Raw genomic sequence first — 12,170 nt, forward strand, 5'->3', positions numbered from 1 at the left:
TCTCCCAGGGGCCCATGGGCCAGACGAGGGATGGGCATCAGCCTACCCAGAGTGCAGAGAGAGGAACCAGTCCCCCATCAACATCGTCGACCACGAGGCTAAAGCCTCCATGGAGTACCAGGAGCTGACGCTGGAGGGCTTTGATGCAGAGTCCTCCAACAAGACCTCTATGAAGAACACAGGGAAAACAGGTACCACCCTCAGCCACTATTGTAACCATAAAACATTTATATACTGTCTACAACAGACAACAACAAGCAGGTTGGGGTTTAACAGTAACAGGGGTTTTATTCAATATTAGTGAGAGCAATGGGGAGGGTGAATACAAATTAAAGTGGTCCCTGGACCGGGGCACCCCTGCGAGGGCTTCAGGGCGGGACTGTAGGCTGGGTAGACGGCCATGGAAAGGGGGTGTGACACGCTAGGCAGAACACTAGTTGTTCAATCAGTCCACCGGGGACACAGGATAGGCGTTAAACATCCATGTCTCGTCAATTTTGCAGAAGTTGTTGCGAACCCTAGGATCAGATGTAGAGACGATGACATTGGGGCTGGACCAGGCACTCTGAGAACCCTGTGGACCTATTTGGAACTTCCCTGGTGGGGAGAACGCCCTTGGGAAGAAGCTTGTCCCAGTTCTTCTCCTTGACACCAATTTCACAAATTCCGTTTCAATGTTTGGTTGAATCGTTTTATCGGGTCTTCGCTCTGGTGAATTGAAATTCAGATTTTTCACATTTCAGCCATTGCCCTGTACATCAAACTCCCTGCTCCGTTAAAACTTCCTCTGCAATCCCGACTCGACTGAAGAGCATGAATATCTCTCTGGCTACCCTTTAGCAGTGGCGGAGCAGTATGGCTCTGTATGACCTGTCGGCCTCTTCAGGCCTCCTGGCTGAATACCGTACAGTCCCTCCTCCAGGGGAGAGGTTCAGACTTTGCAGTAGGCCAACAGGCTTGTGGCCTCATGCCCTGCAGCTGTCCCCTCTTCCAGTCATGCAGCAGGTGGACTGGGTAGCAGTGATGGTCAACAACATTTTCCAGAGGGTCTTTGAGGGAAAGGGCGTAATCCATGGTTCCTTTTTCTCCTTGTGGAGGCTCTAGACCCATTCATTTGTAATAATGCATATTGAAATCATATCAAGACAAACCTTTGGTGTAGAGGAGGAAATGTCCAGTAGTTGAACATGCTGACATCATTTTGTATTTTGCACTTTCTTTTCATTAGATAAAGTGCATGCATTAGTATTGGCATCTCAGTCATAAACCAAAACCCCTTGTGAACTCGGGTGTTGCTCGGTGTCCAGGGTTTGACGTATAGCCTGCTACCTCTTATTTAGACCCCAGACAGATCCAGTGTGTCACAAGCCATTTGTGGGGCCTTGTTTACCCGCTTATTCAGACACAATGTCTCCATATTAGTAAACTTGTGTTGTGGCTGATAGCGTTTTTGTAATTCTGCCAGCTGCTTTGGAACTCACAACTGCACCTTGCAGAGCTTCCTTGTCAGCCACAGGTATCTTTCACCATTTTAATCTGTCCCTAAAATGGATGATCCGGCGCTGTGTGTGCCTGCATCGGGATCTGAAATGCTTTGAGAGCAGGAGGCCACAGGTGGCTTTGCTTCACTATTGACAGACCTGCTTAGAATGCAAACAGCCACCTAGTTACCACAATGCGAGCACTCTGCATCAGGAGCACGCTACTGTGTTGTGCAGAATAAGCTTTCATGTTCAATCATTTATGGTAAGACATGGCAGAACTGATTATGTTATAGATGATTAGTATCAAAATTATTGTAATATTATGATTGATAACATAAATAAATAATGAACAATATTACTACAAAAAATAATACAATGTGTTAATATCATTGTTGTTATAGTTTGGAGCAATAGTGACTGATATAAATAATATAATGAACAATATTACTACTTAAAATATTACAACGTGTTAATATCATTGTTGTTGTAGTTTGGAGCAGTAGTGACTGGCAGGCTGAGGCCAACCAAACAGCCGCTTAATCACCTAACAAACTACTGGCTGCAAATGGCCCTCTGCGAATAGCAAGGGGCGGAGACGTACTCTAATTGCTAATGTTGGGAAAGCCTTCAGTTATTGATCGGTGAGCAGTGGAGTCAGCGTTTGTGGCGAAACAGCCAACCTCTTTAGCTGATGCAGGATTAGGCTGTTTGGTCATGTCTCCCTGATCAAACAGGAGCTGATCATCTCCAGCCCTTTGAGGTTTTGGCTGGAATGCTGAGTTCTAATTTTGACTTTGAGAAGTCAGAGATTTGTGGTGAGCCTGAATTGTTTTCAGCCCCATCCTGTGGCACAGGCGTCTCTTCTGCACCCTGCATCATCCCATTGAGTTAAACCCGGCCGATGAAAGGGCCAAAGTGTTCGCCTGAAGCGTGGCGATAATACAATTATATACATGTACAGAGTAATGGAAAGACTAGAAACTGGAGTCCCTGTGGTACTGCCAAATTCAGGATGTGGGGAATGACTGATCTAAAGGAGGTGGAGGAACCCCATGGAGAGGGAAGGGAGAAGAAGGGGCTGTTCTCAGCGGTCCGTCCTGCCCTCCGGCCGCCCTCTCCTTACTGATGGAGCCGCAAAGACCTTGAGAAACGTCCTATCCTGCACCGGGCTGGCAATGAATGTCTTGCCTCTGTGATGAGAAAGCATCCTTCGGACTGAGGGAATAGTTAAATCAGTCAAGGGAGGAGGGTAAGGTCAGTAGTCATGAATCACTTGCCTCTAGCAGTAGAGATAGCCCCGTCTCTAGTCAACCACAAGCTGGTGTGATTGCTTTTTCTAAACGGCTGTAATTGTTGGAAAAAGTCGCAATTAACCTCACCACTTGCAACTGTTTGTAGTTATAATTATAAATTGATTTGGTTAAAGGTGTCTACTAAACGGGGCTAGTGATAAACGGCCCACATGCTGTGGGATCAGAGGTGGTCCACCAGTGCTGCTGGGAGGAAAGGCCCAGTACACTAGTACAACTCCAAATTACAATGGTTGTGTTCGCACAGAGGAATGGTGTATGAGGTCTGGGATCTGAGAGCCGCACGGGCTGAGATGCAGTCTGCAGGGTACTCAGCCGTACCGCTCATCCGGTCCCCTCACGCCCCCCCGGCCACGTTAAGAACCCGGTCCCTGTCCCCCAAAATGATGGAAATGGAATCGACTCAGAAACCTTGAAATAACATTTTGAGAGGACAAGCGGTGCAGAAACCAAACATAAAAACAAAAGGCGAGGTGAGCAGCAAGCGCGGTGTGCCGGCTCTGCCTGCTCCATAATGCATTGTTAACAAGACAAATGGCCCCCTGCTCCGCCGGTGAATTATGGATCACGCGCTGTGCTTTTTAGAAGCGACAGCTGAGCGTTTTGTCTGACTGATCACCTGATGGAAATGCTGGTGAGCCTCATGACACTGGGGAGAGGGAGGGGGGGGGGGGGGGGGGGGGGGGGGGGTCCTTAACCGGGCACTCTCATTGATTGCATTTATTGATTAAGTGAGGTCAAACATATGACAGTTCCTTAGGAATAAAGTTTGACCACTCACCCTGAGGGGAAATAGGTACTTATAATCGTAGCCAGAGGTAGAGTACATTCCTGGATGTGTGTTTAAGTGTGCTCATTCATCTCTCTAGGTAAATGGATGAATAATCAATCATTTCAAACCTGCTATTTCTTGCTCTATGCACAACGTTTTTTGGTACAACTTGGATATCTTAAAATGACCCAAACCACACCTTTATATGCGGTTAAAAGATAATACACTTAGAGGTACATAATGATGATGTGGATTCGCTGTTCATCCATACTGCCAAAAGTGTTGGGAAAGTCCACTTTCTACGTGAACTAGTTCAAAGTTCAGTTCAAAATTTCATAGTTTTAAATGTTCATAGTTCAAAAATTTGAAGTAAGTTCACAGTTCCAAAAAATGAACTAGTTCATAGTTTTTTTTTTTCAATATGTTGCTGTGAGCTATTATTTTTTTTCCGCTGTTTTGAACATTGAGCTCCTTTTGTGGTTTGTCTAGGATGAAATAGAGTGGTTGAAACAAGTATCATAGCGAAAAATACAGTTTCTATGGTGTTTTATTGCACATTTAGTGCATTTTGTAAATCCCATTGATTTCTGTTGGAAGACTCATTGCTCGTTGGCCAGAAACGGAAAGGGGGGATGTTCAGGTTTGGTTGTAGTCTTTTCGCTCGGTTCTAGCCCTACTGTTGAGACGGAGAACCGAGCGAAAAGACTACAAACAAGTGTAAACAGCCCCCCTTTCCGTTTCCAAACAAACAAGCAATGATGGAGGTATTCTAGTCCGCAGAGCTATGAGCCAGAGAGCTAACGTTATGGATTGTACATATTTATAATTCGAAATCCGTGTCAGCCTTAACCACAGATACTCTAGGGTCTATAGCATATAACCGCGTTGTCTGATTACAGTTTAATTCATTTTTCACAATTTAACAGCTCCCGTTTTGAAGATTAATCACCACTATACCACTATTCGTTTCAATGGGAATCGCGGCGGTCTATACTTTCAACATAAAGTGTACATATTTTCAATTTGAAATTCTTCCCAGCCTTTATACGACAGATACTATAGGGTCTATAGCATATAACCACGTTTTCTGATGACAGTTTAATGCAACAGTAAGCTGACAACACTGCAATTGCAAATTAACCACACGGAGATAACCATGGCAACCGGTCAAACAACACAGTGTTCTGCCCGCGCATCCGCCGTGTTGGTAAACAAATAGTCCCCCTATTGAACGAAGTTAAACCGAGTGAGCGTGCCGTTCACAGACACCAGAATGAACGAGTTCACAGTAACGTTCATCAGGCAGTAATACAGTACGTTCAGTTCACGTTCGCCCAAAATTTGAACGTGTTCAGGCACAACACTGCCTGCCAAGTTACAACAGTAAGAGGTTTGGCTTACCATCATAACATATAGGCCTATTGCAGATTAAATTAAATGGGAGCAAGCCTTTGAAAGAAGGGACGGGCATTTTCTGTTTTTTTCACCTGTAAGACATTTAGATTTAGTGAGAGACTAGACTAGTAAAAACAAATCTTAAGTCAAGTCACTAGTCACACGTAATTTCCAAACGTGGGCCTATGGAGGTTATTCTTTACTGATGGGGGTCTTAATCAGAGATGTTCCTTACGGCTCGTTTCCCTGACGATCAGTTGGTGAAAACACCAGTTCAACCATTCATTTGAATGGGGTAGGTGGTTTAGCTGCAGCGGAAGAAGAACCTTGTTTACCATGTAGCGTTAGCATCGTAGTGTTCGGCTGTTTACTATGTAGCGTTAGCATCGTAGTATTCCACGATTCACCAAGCAGCTGTGAGGATAGAAGAGCAGCTGATGGCCACCGTGTTGTCGTCAAAGTTCACAACATGACGTCAAACAAACTGCCGTTAACTGAAGGGAAACTCTCCCATCGCCACAGCAGTCCAAACAGTTATGAGCTGTCTAACTTCGGACGTTTGTAACTGTGAACGAGTATCCATATCCAGAGGCGCCGCATCCCATTAGGCATACCAGGCAACTGCCTGGGGCCCCGCAATTGTTTGGGGGCCCCGAGAGCCAAAAAAGAGAGCCAAAAAAAAAAAAAAAATCGCTCCACCCCGCCCCGTCCCCCCGTCAACAATCGCTCCATACAGCCCCCCCCCCCCTCTGCCTAGGGCCCCCACACTACCTAGAATCGCCCCTGTCCATATCAACATCTGTCAAGACGGGAAAGCAATGATCTCGGTTCTTCAGATGTATTTTCGCTCACTGATTAGTGGATGAGTGATCCATCATGGAGTGTGATTGGATAGCAATGGGCCCAACTTCAAGGGCTTATAATGCCGCGTTTCCACTGCAGGGTGCGGAACGGATCGGATCGCAAAGGTGCGGTAGGGAGGGGGCGGTATAGCCCAGCTCAGTTCCGAGGTCACCTTTCCACTGCCGACAGTACCCTTTGTGGTAGGCCGGATGTCAAATGCCGCTGCAGCTACGTAAACATCGTAAGCAACGTCTTCCTTCCCAAGAATGCAGACGAACGTCTCCACCTCCTTGTTCGCCCAAGCAAGCGTTTTACGTGACATGTTAATTGTAAAGAATAATACCTCAAGGCTACTGTTTGTTTGTTTTTATCCCCGCGTCACCCGGAAGTGATGATTCTGTCGACCAACGGAGGGGGTGTGTAGCTAGAATTTCCCGGGACCCTTTCAGGCGTCTCCTCTCGTTTTCGGTACCCCAACGGAGGAGTCCCGAGAACGAGGCCGGAACGGGTACGGCAAAGTCCGGGTCACGCCCACTTTTGGCGGTGGAAACGCGACCCGATCCGCACCTTTGCAATCCGATCCGTTCCGCACCCTGCAGTGGAAACGCGCCATTATTTTCTGTGTAAGAAGATCAGCTAAATAGCACAGCACTTCACACACTGTCTTGGATATTCAATTTACATTTTATTTTATCTTTTGAAAGTTACATTGCACAATTGTTACAATGGCTTTGTAGAGCTGCTAATGTTTAGAGTTTTTCAATGCCATAATATCAACAAATACAACATTTATAAACATACATTATGGGTTTGGCATACCAAGCTGTCTTCCCTCTGTCTTCCTTCGGTCTTCCCTCTGTCTCCCCTCTCTCTTCCCTCCTTCTTCCCTCCTTCTTCCCTCTGTCTTCCCCCTCTCCTCCCTCTGTCTCCCCCCTGTTTCCCCTCTGTCTTCCCCCTTTCATCCTTCTGTCCTCCCTCCGTCTCCCCTCTGTTCCCCTCCGTGTGAGCGTGGGTCTAACGCCGCTCTCCTCTGCTCCTCTGCCCCTCCTCAGTGGCCATCATGCTGAGGGACGACTACTTTGTCCGAGGCGCCGGGCTGCCCGGGAGGTTCAAGGCGGAGAAGGTGGAGTTCCACTGGGGGCCCAGCAACGCCTCGGATGGCTCGGAGCACAGCGTCAACGGCCGCCGCTACCCCGTGGAGGTGAGGACGGTGGGCTGGGGATGTGACCCTGCAGAGGTCAGCGGGGGGTTCGGGGGGGGGAGGGTACTTGGAGTTGAGGCGGGTGGGGGCGGGGGGGATGTGTGCCCTCGGAGGTCAGCCACTGTGTTGGGGGGGGGGGGGGGGGGGGTCGTTGTTCCAGAGGAAGATAGAACATGAAAACGCTTCTCATATCCCAACATGACACCTGGGTGCCCCCCAGCGGAACACAGAACATGATATCACTGCTAAAATTGTTAAATCATAAGCATATATATATAAATATTTCAAATAATAAAAAAAACTATTCATTATTATCAGTATACATTTTTTTGTATTTTACATTTTTTTTACAGAAATATTGTATCAAACAATGTTAGTAAGATATTTATTGCAAAGCACAGACCTCTTTCCCATGTGTCAAAGTGGATCTAACAGGTGTGAACAGGCTTTAGTGTACATGTTGTAAGGAGCATTGATTTACCCTGAGGATTACAAGGCCGCAGGGGCGCCGCTAGGGATTTTGGGCCCCATGAAAAGAATGAAACTTAGTGTCATTATTTTTTATGTATTATAATTTCATCATCATTAGGGGCCTCTCTGGGCCCCCCTCCATCATGGGCCCCTAGAATCCGTCTCCTTTACCTCCCCTTTTCGGCGCCCCTGCAAGGCCGTCCAGCTCTTCTATCGCTGTGCTATAGCTGGCTGCTCCCCTGGGCCCTGGCCTATCCATAGGAAGCAGCAAGCCTTCGAGCGCAGCTTAATACACATCCTTATAAACACTGGATACAACCCCCATGATGTACACATACAACTGAGTGAGGGACTCCATTCAGTATGCAACACACATCAGGTGAGGAGGTCAATACCGGACCTACTGTCCGATTCTATGTTCAATATTTTGTGTGTGTGTGCATGGGTGCGAATGAATGTGTTTGTGTATCATAGAAAAAGGAGAGATCAAGTAGAAGGTGGGTGTGTGTGTTGCATGTTTGTGTTTCTGTTTAATAGAGAATAAAATTGTGTGTGTGTGTGTGTGTGTGTGTGTGTGTGTGTGTGTGTGTGTGTGTGTGTGTGTGTGTGTGTGTGTGTGTGTGTGTGTGTGTGTTGCATGAGTGTGTTATAGAGAGTAAAGTGTGTGGGTGTGCGTGTTTGTGTGTGTGTGTGTGTGTGTGTGGTGGGGGAGGGGGAGGTGTGTGTGTGTGTGTGTGTGTGTGTGTGTGTGTGTGTGTGTGTGTGTGTGTGTGTGTGTGTGTGTGTGTGTGTGTGTGTGTGTCTGGTGTGTGTGTGTGCGTGTGTGGGGGGCCTTCTGTCATTCCCTTGCCATTCCCTTGAAGGTGCAGAATGTCAGCCATCTCTGGTCTGGACGTAGCGCCATCTCCGCGCGGCAGCCCGCCAAACGGATGAATATGTATTGTTTGACATTTGGTAGTCCACTGTGCTGACAGTTCAAGTCCTTGATTGAATATTTCTCCCCCCCGCATCTCGAAAAGACTTCCCCCTACAAGGCCTTCTATGGGGCGGTCCAATGGCCCCATCATCCATCTTCAAACAGCCTCACGCGGGCCGCTGCGTGAGGATCAATCTCAGGATTGATTTGCTGAAGTTTCCCCTATGAGCGCATACGGCTCTGTGTCCTTGTATTGCATAAGTATAGCATAGTTTTTTTTAAGATTTATTTTTGAAGGTTTTATCCTTTTTATTGAAGAGTGAGTAAGACATGAATGTATGGATGGGGGGAAGACTTGCAACAAAGGACCACAGGCAGGAATCGAACCCCGGTTACTGTGTAGCCTCTAGCACCGCCTGCTCCTGTAAGAGCCCCTCTGCCCGCCGTGGGGGGGGGACCGAACACGATGTGGGGGGGGAAGCCCGCTCGATGGAACAGCCCAGCTACCATCGTCAGGGCTCAACAGCAATGAGATATGAGCAGAGCTTGATTGCTTTGGTCTGGCACGGGATCTAGCGTGGTGGTACACTGGAGAACGTTATCTGTGTTGTGCTGCGAGCGCATCTTGCCGGAGTGGGAGAGGAGGCTGGCAGACACAGAGCTCATATGCATGCAAAAGGACAGACGTCTGGACAACACAATAGAGAGGCCTTAACAACTGGAGCAAGAACACCTGGAGGGTGACACTAGCCCAACCACAAACACATTCATACATTCATTTATATATCTTTGTTGGTAAAAAACTGCTCAGCAGCTCAACAGATTAGAAATGTGTCAATACAGGCCTGAGGTTTTATCTACACTTATGAAAAGTGGGAAAGCAAGCGAAAGAGGGGGAGTGGTCGTTAGAGGAGGGAGGGGCCACCTCTTCCTTGGGAGAGGGCCCTGCATGATTGACGTGTGATTCAATTTCCATCAAGTAATGGTAGTGTAATTGGGCCCTTGAATGGCATAATGAAGTAGTGGCCCTCATTCCCCCACACCTGCTGCATCAACCTTTGTGTCTTTATAATGAGAATAATACCACTGATTTATTATATGCAATATGACTTTGCTATTTTGTAGAAAACACAAATATAGTGGTAGGCATAAGTTTAGGCACCCATGCTAAAGTTGATCTTGTGGAAATTGATCTTAATGCCTTAATTAAACAAATGAGGAACAATCCAATCTATAAGGACACCATTTTAATTTGTGAATGAATAATGTATCTTAAATAAATAAATGTTCTCCATTAAAATACAGGGTGCATAAGTATAGACACACCCATGTAAAATTCCCATAGAAGCAGGCAGATATTTATTTTTAAAAGCCAGTTATTTCATGGATCCAGGATACTATGCATCCTGATGAAGTCCCCTACTCCTTTGGAATTAAAATAGCCCCACATCACCATGGCATGGCTGTTTTCAGTTTGCCTAATAGCTGTTAGTTAGCCTAATGATTTCTCAATGCTAATCAAGGTTTAGGCATAGGTCATCATTATAACGTTTAACATTTTGAAAATTGGTATTGTTCCTATTGTTACAAAATTGACTCACACGTCATGCATATCAGCAAATAAAGTTGGTTTGAACAAGTTTAGCTTGTGTTTGGGCTGTGTGGCCCGTCGGGCCTTTCTGTTGGACGGGACTCACAGCGTCAGTGAGTGTCTGGGAGCGTGAGTCTTGTCACCGCTGCCTGGAAGCTGAACCCTGACAACGCTTCAGCTACAACAATAACCCCTCTGGTCCGGCTGTCGGCGCTTTGAAATCCTCTCTGCCGGGATGATACTTCAGCCTATTTGCTAAATTCCAACATCTTCCATTTTCACTACCTTTTTTTGATTGACCATAAGAGTAAAAATCCCATAAAGGTAAAATACCAACCAATAACTTCTGTGCTGCTCACGAAGAAGATCGGCTCCAATCAGAGAGTCTTACAGAGCGTCTATTAGAGCGTCTTGTAGAGCGTCTTTTAGAGTGTCTTGGGGAGCGTCTTGTACAGCGTCTTGTAGAGCGTTTTGTAGAGTGTCTTACAGAGTGTCTTGTAGAGTGTCTTGTAGAGCGTTTTGTAGAGCGTCTTACAGAGTGTCTTGTAGAGCGTCTTGTAGAGCGTCTTACAGAGTGTCTTGTAGAGCGTCTTGTAGAGGGTCTTAATGTAGAGCGTCTTGCCGAGGGTCTTGTAGAGCGTCTTGCAGAGCTTCTTGTAGAGCTTCTTGCTGAGGGTCTTTTAGAGCGTCTTGCAGGGCTTCTTGTAGAGCTTCTTGCAGAGGGTATTGTAGAGCGTCTTGCAGAGGGTCTTGAAGTGCGTCTCGGGGAGCGGCTTTAAGAGCGGGAGCCTCCTCCCGGGGATCAGGGGTCCGTTCCTGTGTGTGGTGCAGCCCCCAGCCCTCAGAGCAGAGCCTTATCAGCTCCGTCTCCCCGCTCCATTCATCCGGTCTCACAGGTTCTCGCCAAGCATGGGGCTTTTTATTTTATCTCCCCCCCTCCCAAGAACCAAACGTGATAAACGAGAGGAGTGAAGGATGAAAAGAAGAGGGGGCGCAGCGAGAGAGGGGTGTGGAGGTGTGTGTGTGTGTGTGTGTGTGTGTGTGTGTGTGTGTGTGTGTGTGTGTGTGTGTGTGTGTGTGTGTGTGTGTGTGTGTGTGTGTGTGTGTGTGTGTGTGTGTGTGGCGCCGCAACTTGCTCTGCCAACCTAAACCCACCTGCCTAGATAAGAGCGGCACTGTAAATTAACACTCGATAGGGGGGCTAAGGAACTAGGGTGGCGGGCTGTTGGTATGTGTGGCTGTACAATCTCACCAATGCCGGTTCTCATTCCCGCACGACACACACACACAGCCACACGCACACAGGCACGCATGCAGCCCCACAAATACGCACACGCAGGTCTCCTCACAGACACACACACACATACACACACACACGCACACACACACACACACACACACACACACACACACACACACACACACACACACACACACACACACTCACAGAAAGACACACGCAGCAACAGACACACACACACGCGTACACCCAGCTCCTCGCCTTGCCGCAGGTTTCACAGATAAAGACGTGTCATTGATGAATGGGATTTTATTTCCCATCAACCTTTGCTGCGTGGGAAATGGAAAGCACATCCCAGCCCTAAATCATCAGATGAATAATGATAACAGCAGGGCAGCGGCTCCATCCCTCTGCCCGTTTGTCTGCTAACTGCCGCATTCACACTGTTTGTTTTCCTTAGTCCTGCCGCTGCCTCCCAATCGCTGCATCCCCGCGTCGCCCGCCACCGAGGCTAAGAAACCCGCCGAGCCGGCACACAATGAATCTGCAAACGTCTGCGTCTCATCAACATGTGAATTCGCAACGGCAACGCACATTATGCACATCGCAAAACTAAGTCAGCAGCAGACCTTACTCTAACTTAGAAACATGTGCAAGTAATACTGCTCACCATGCCGTACATGGCCCAGGGCCTTTAAAACCTGTCTAGTATTAATGCTCAGCATTAAGTACATTGACCATGGCCTTAAAAACACGTGCAGGAATTACTGCTCACTATACACTGCATGAACCAGGGCCTTAAAAACATGCATAGTATTAATGCTCCGTACAGTACATGAACCCTGGTTTTTCTACATATTTATTATCACCATACTGTTCATGAACCCTGGTGTGTCTACATATTTATTATCACCGTACCGTTCATGAACCCTGGTATTGTCAGCAGC

The 12,170-nt window shown here is 47.2% G+C and overlaps 1 protein-coding gene across 5 annotated transcripts in view; it reads left to right on the forward strand.

Annotated features, from left to right (window-relative positions):
* Positions 1-12,170, forward strand: part of ptprga (protein tyrosine phosphatase receptor type Ga) — a 302,814-nt gene that overhangs the window by 177,534 nt on the left and 113,110 nt on the right. For all 5 annotated transcript variants that reach the window (XM_030374883.1, XM_030374886.1, XM_030374885.1 and 2 more), the window contains exons 3-4: positions 9-191; positions 6,857-7,005. In XM_030374883.1, the coding sequence (XP_030230743.1) occupies positions 9-191; positions 6,857-7,005 (332 nt within the window). The remainder of the gene's footprint in view (positions 1-8; positions 192-6,856; positions 7,006-12,170) is intronic.

Source organism: Gadus morhua, chromosome 13, assembly GCF_902167405.1.
Source record: "Gadus morhua chromosome 13, gadMor3.0, whole genome shotgun sequence".
In the NCBI taxonomy this organism is placed as follows: Eukaryota; Metazoa; Chordata; class Actinopteri; order Gadiformes; family Gadidae; genus Gadus; species Gadus morhua.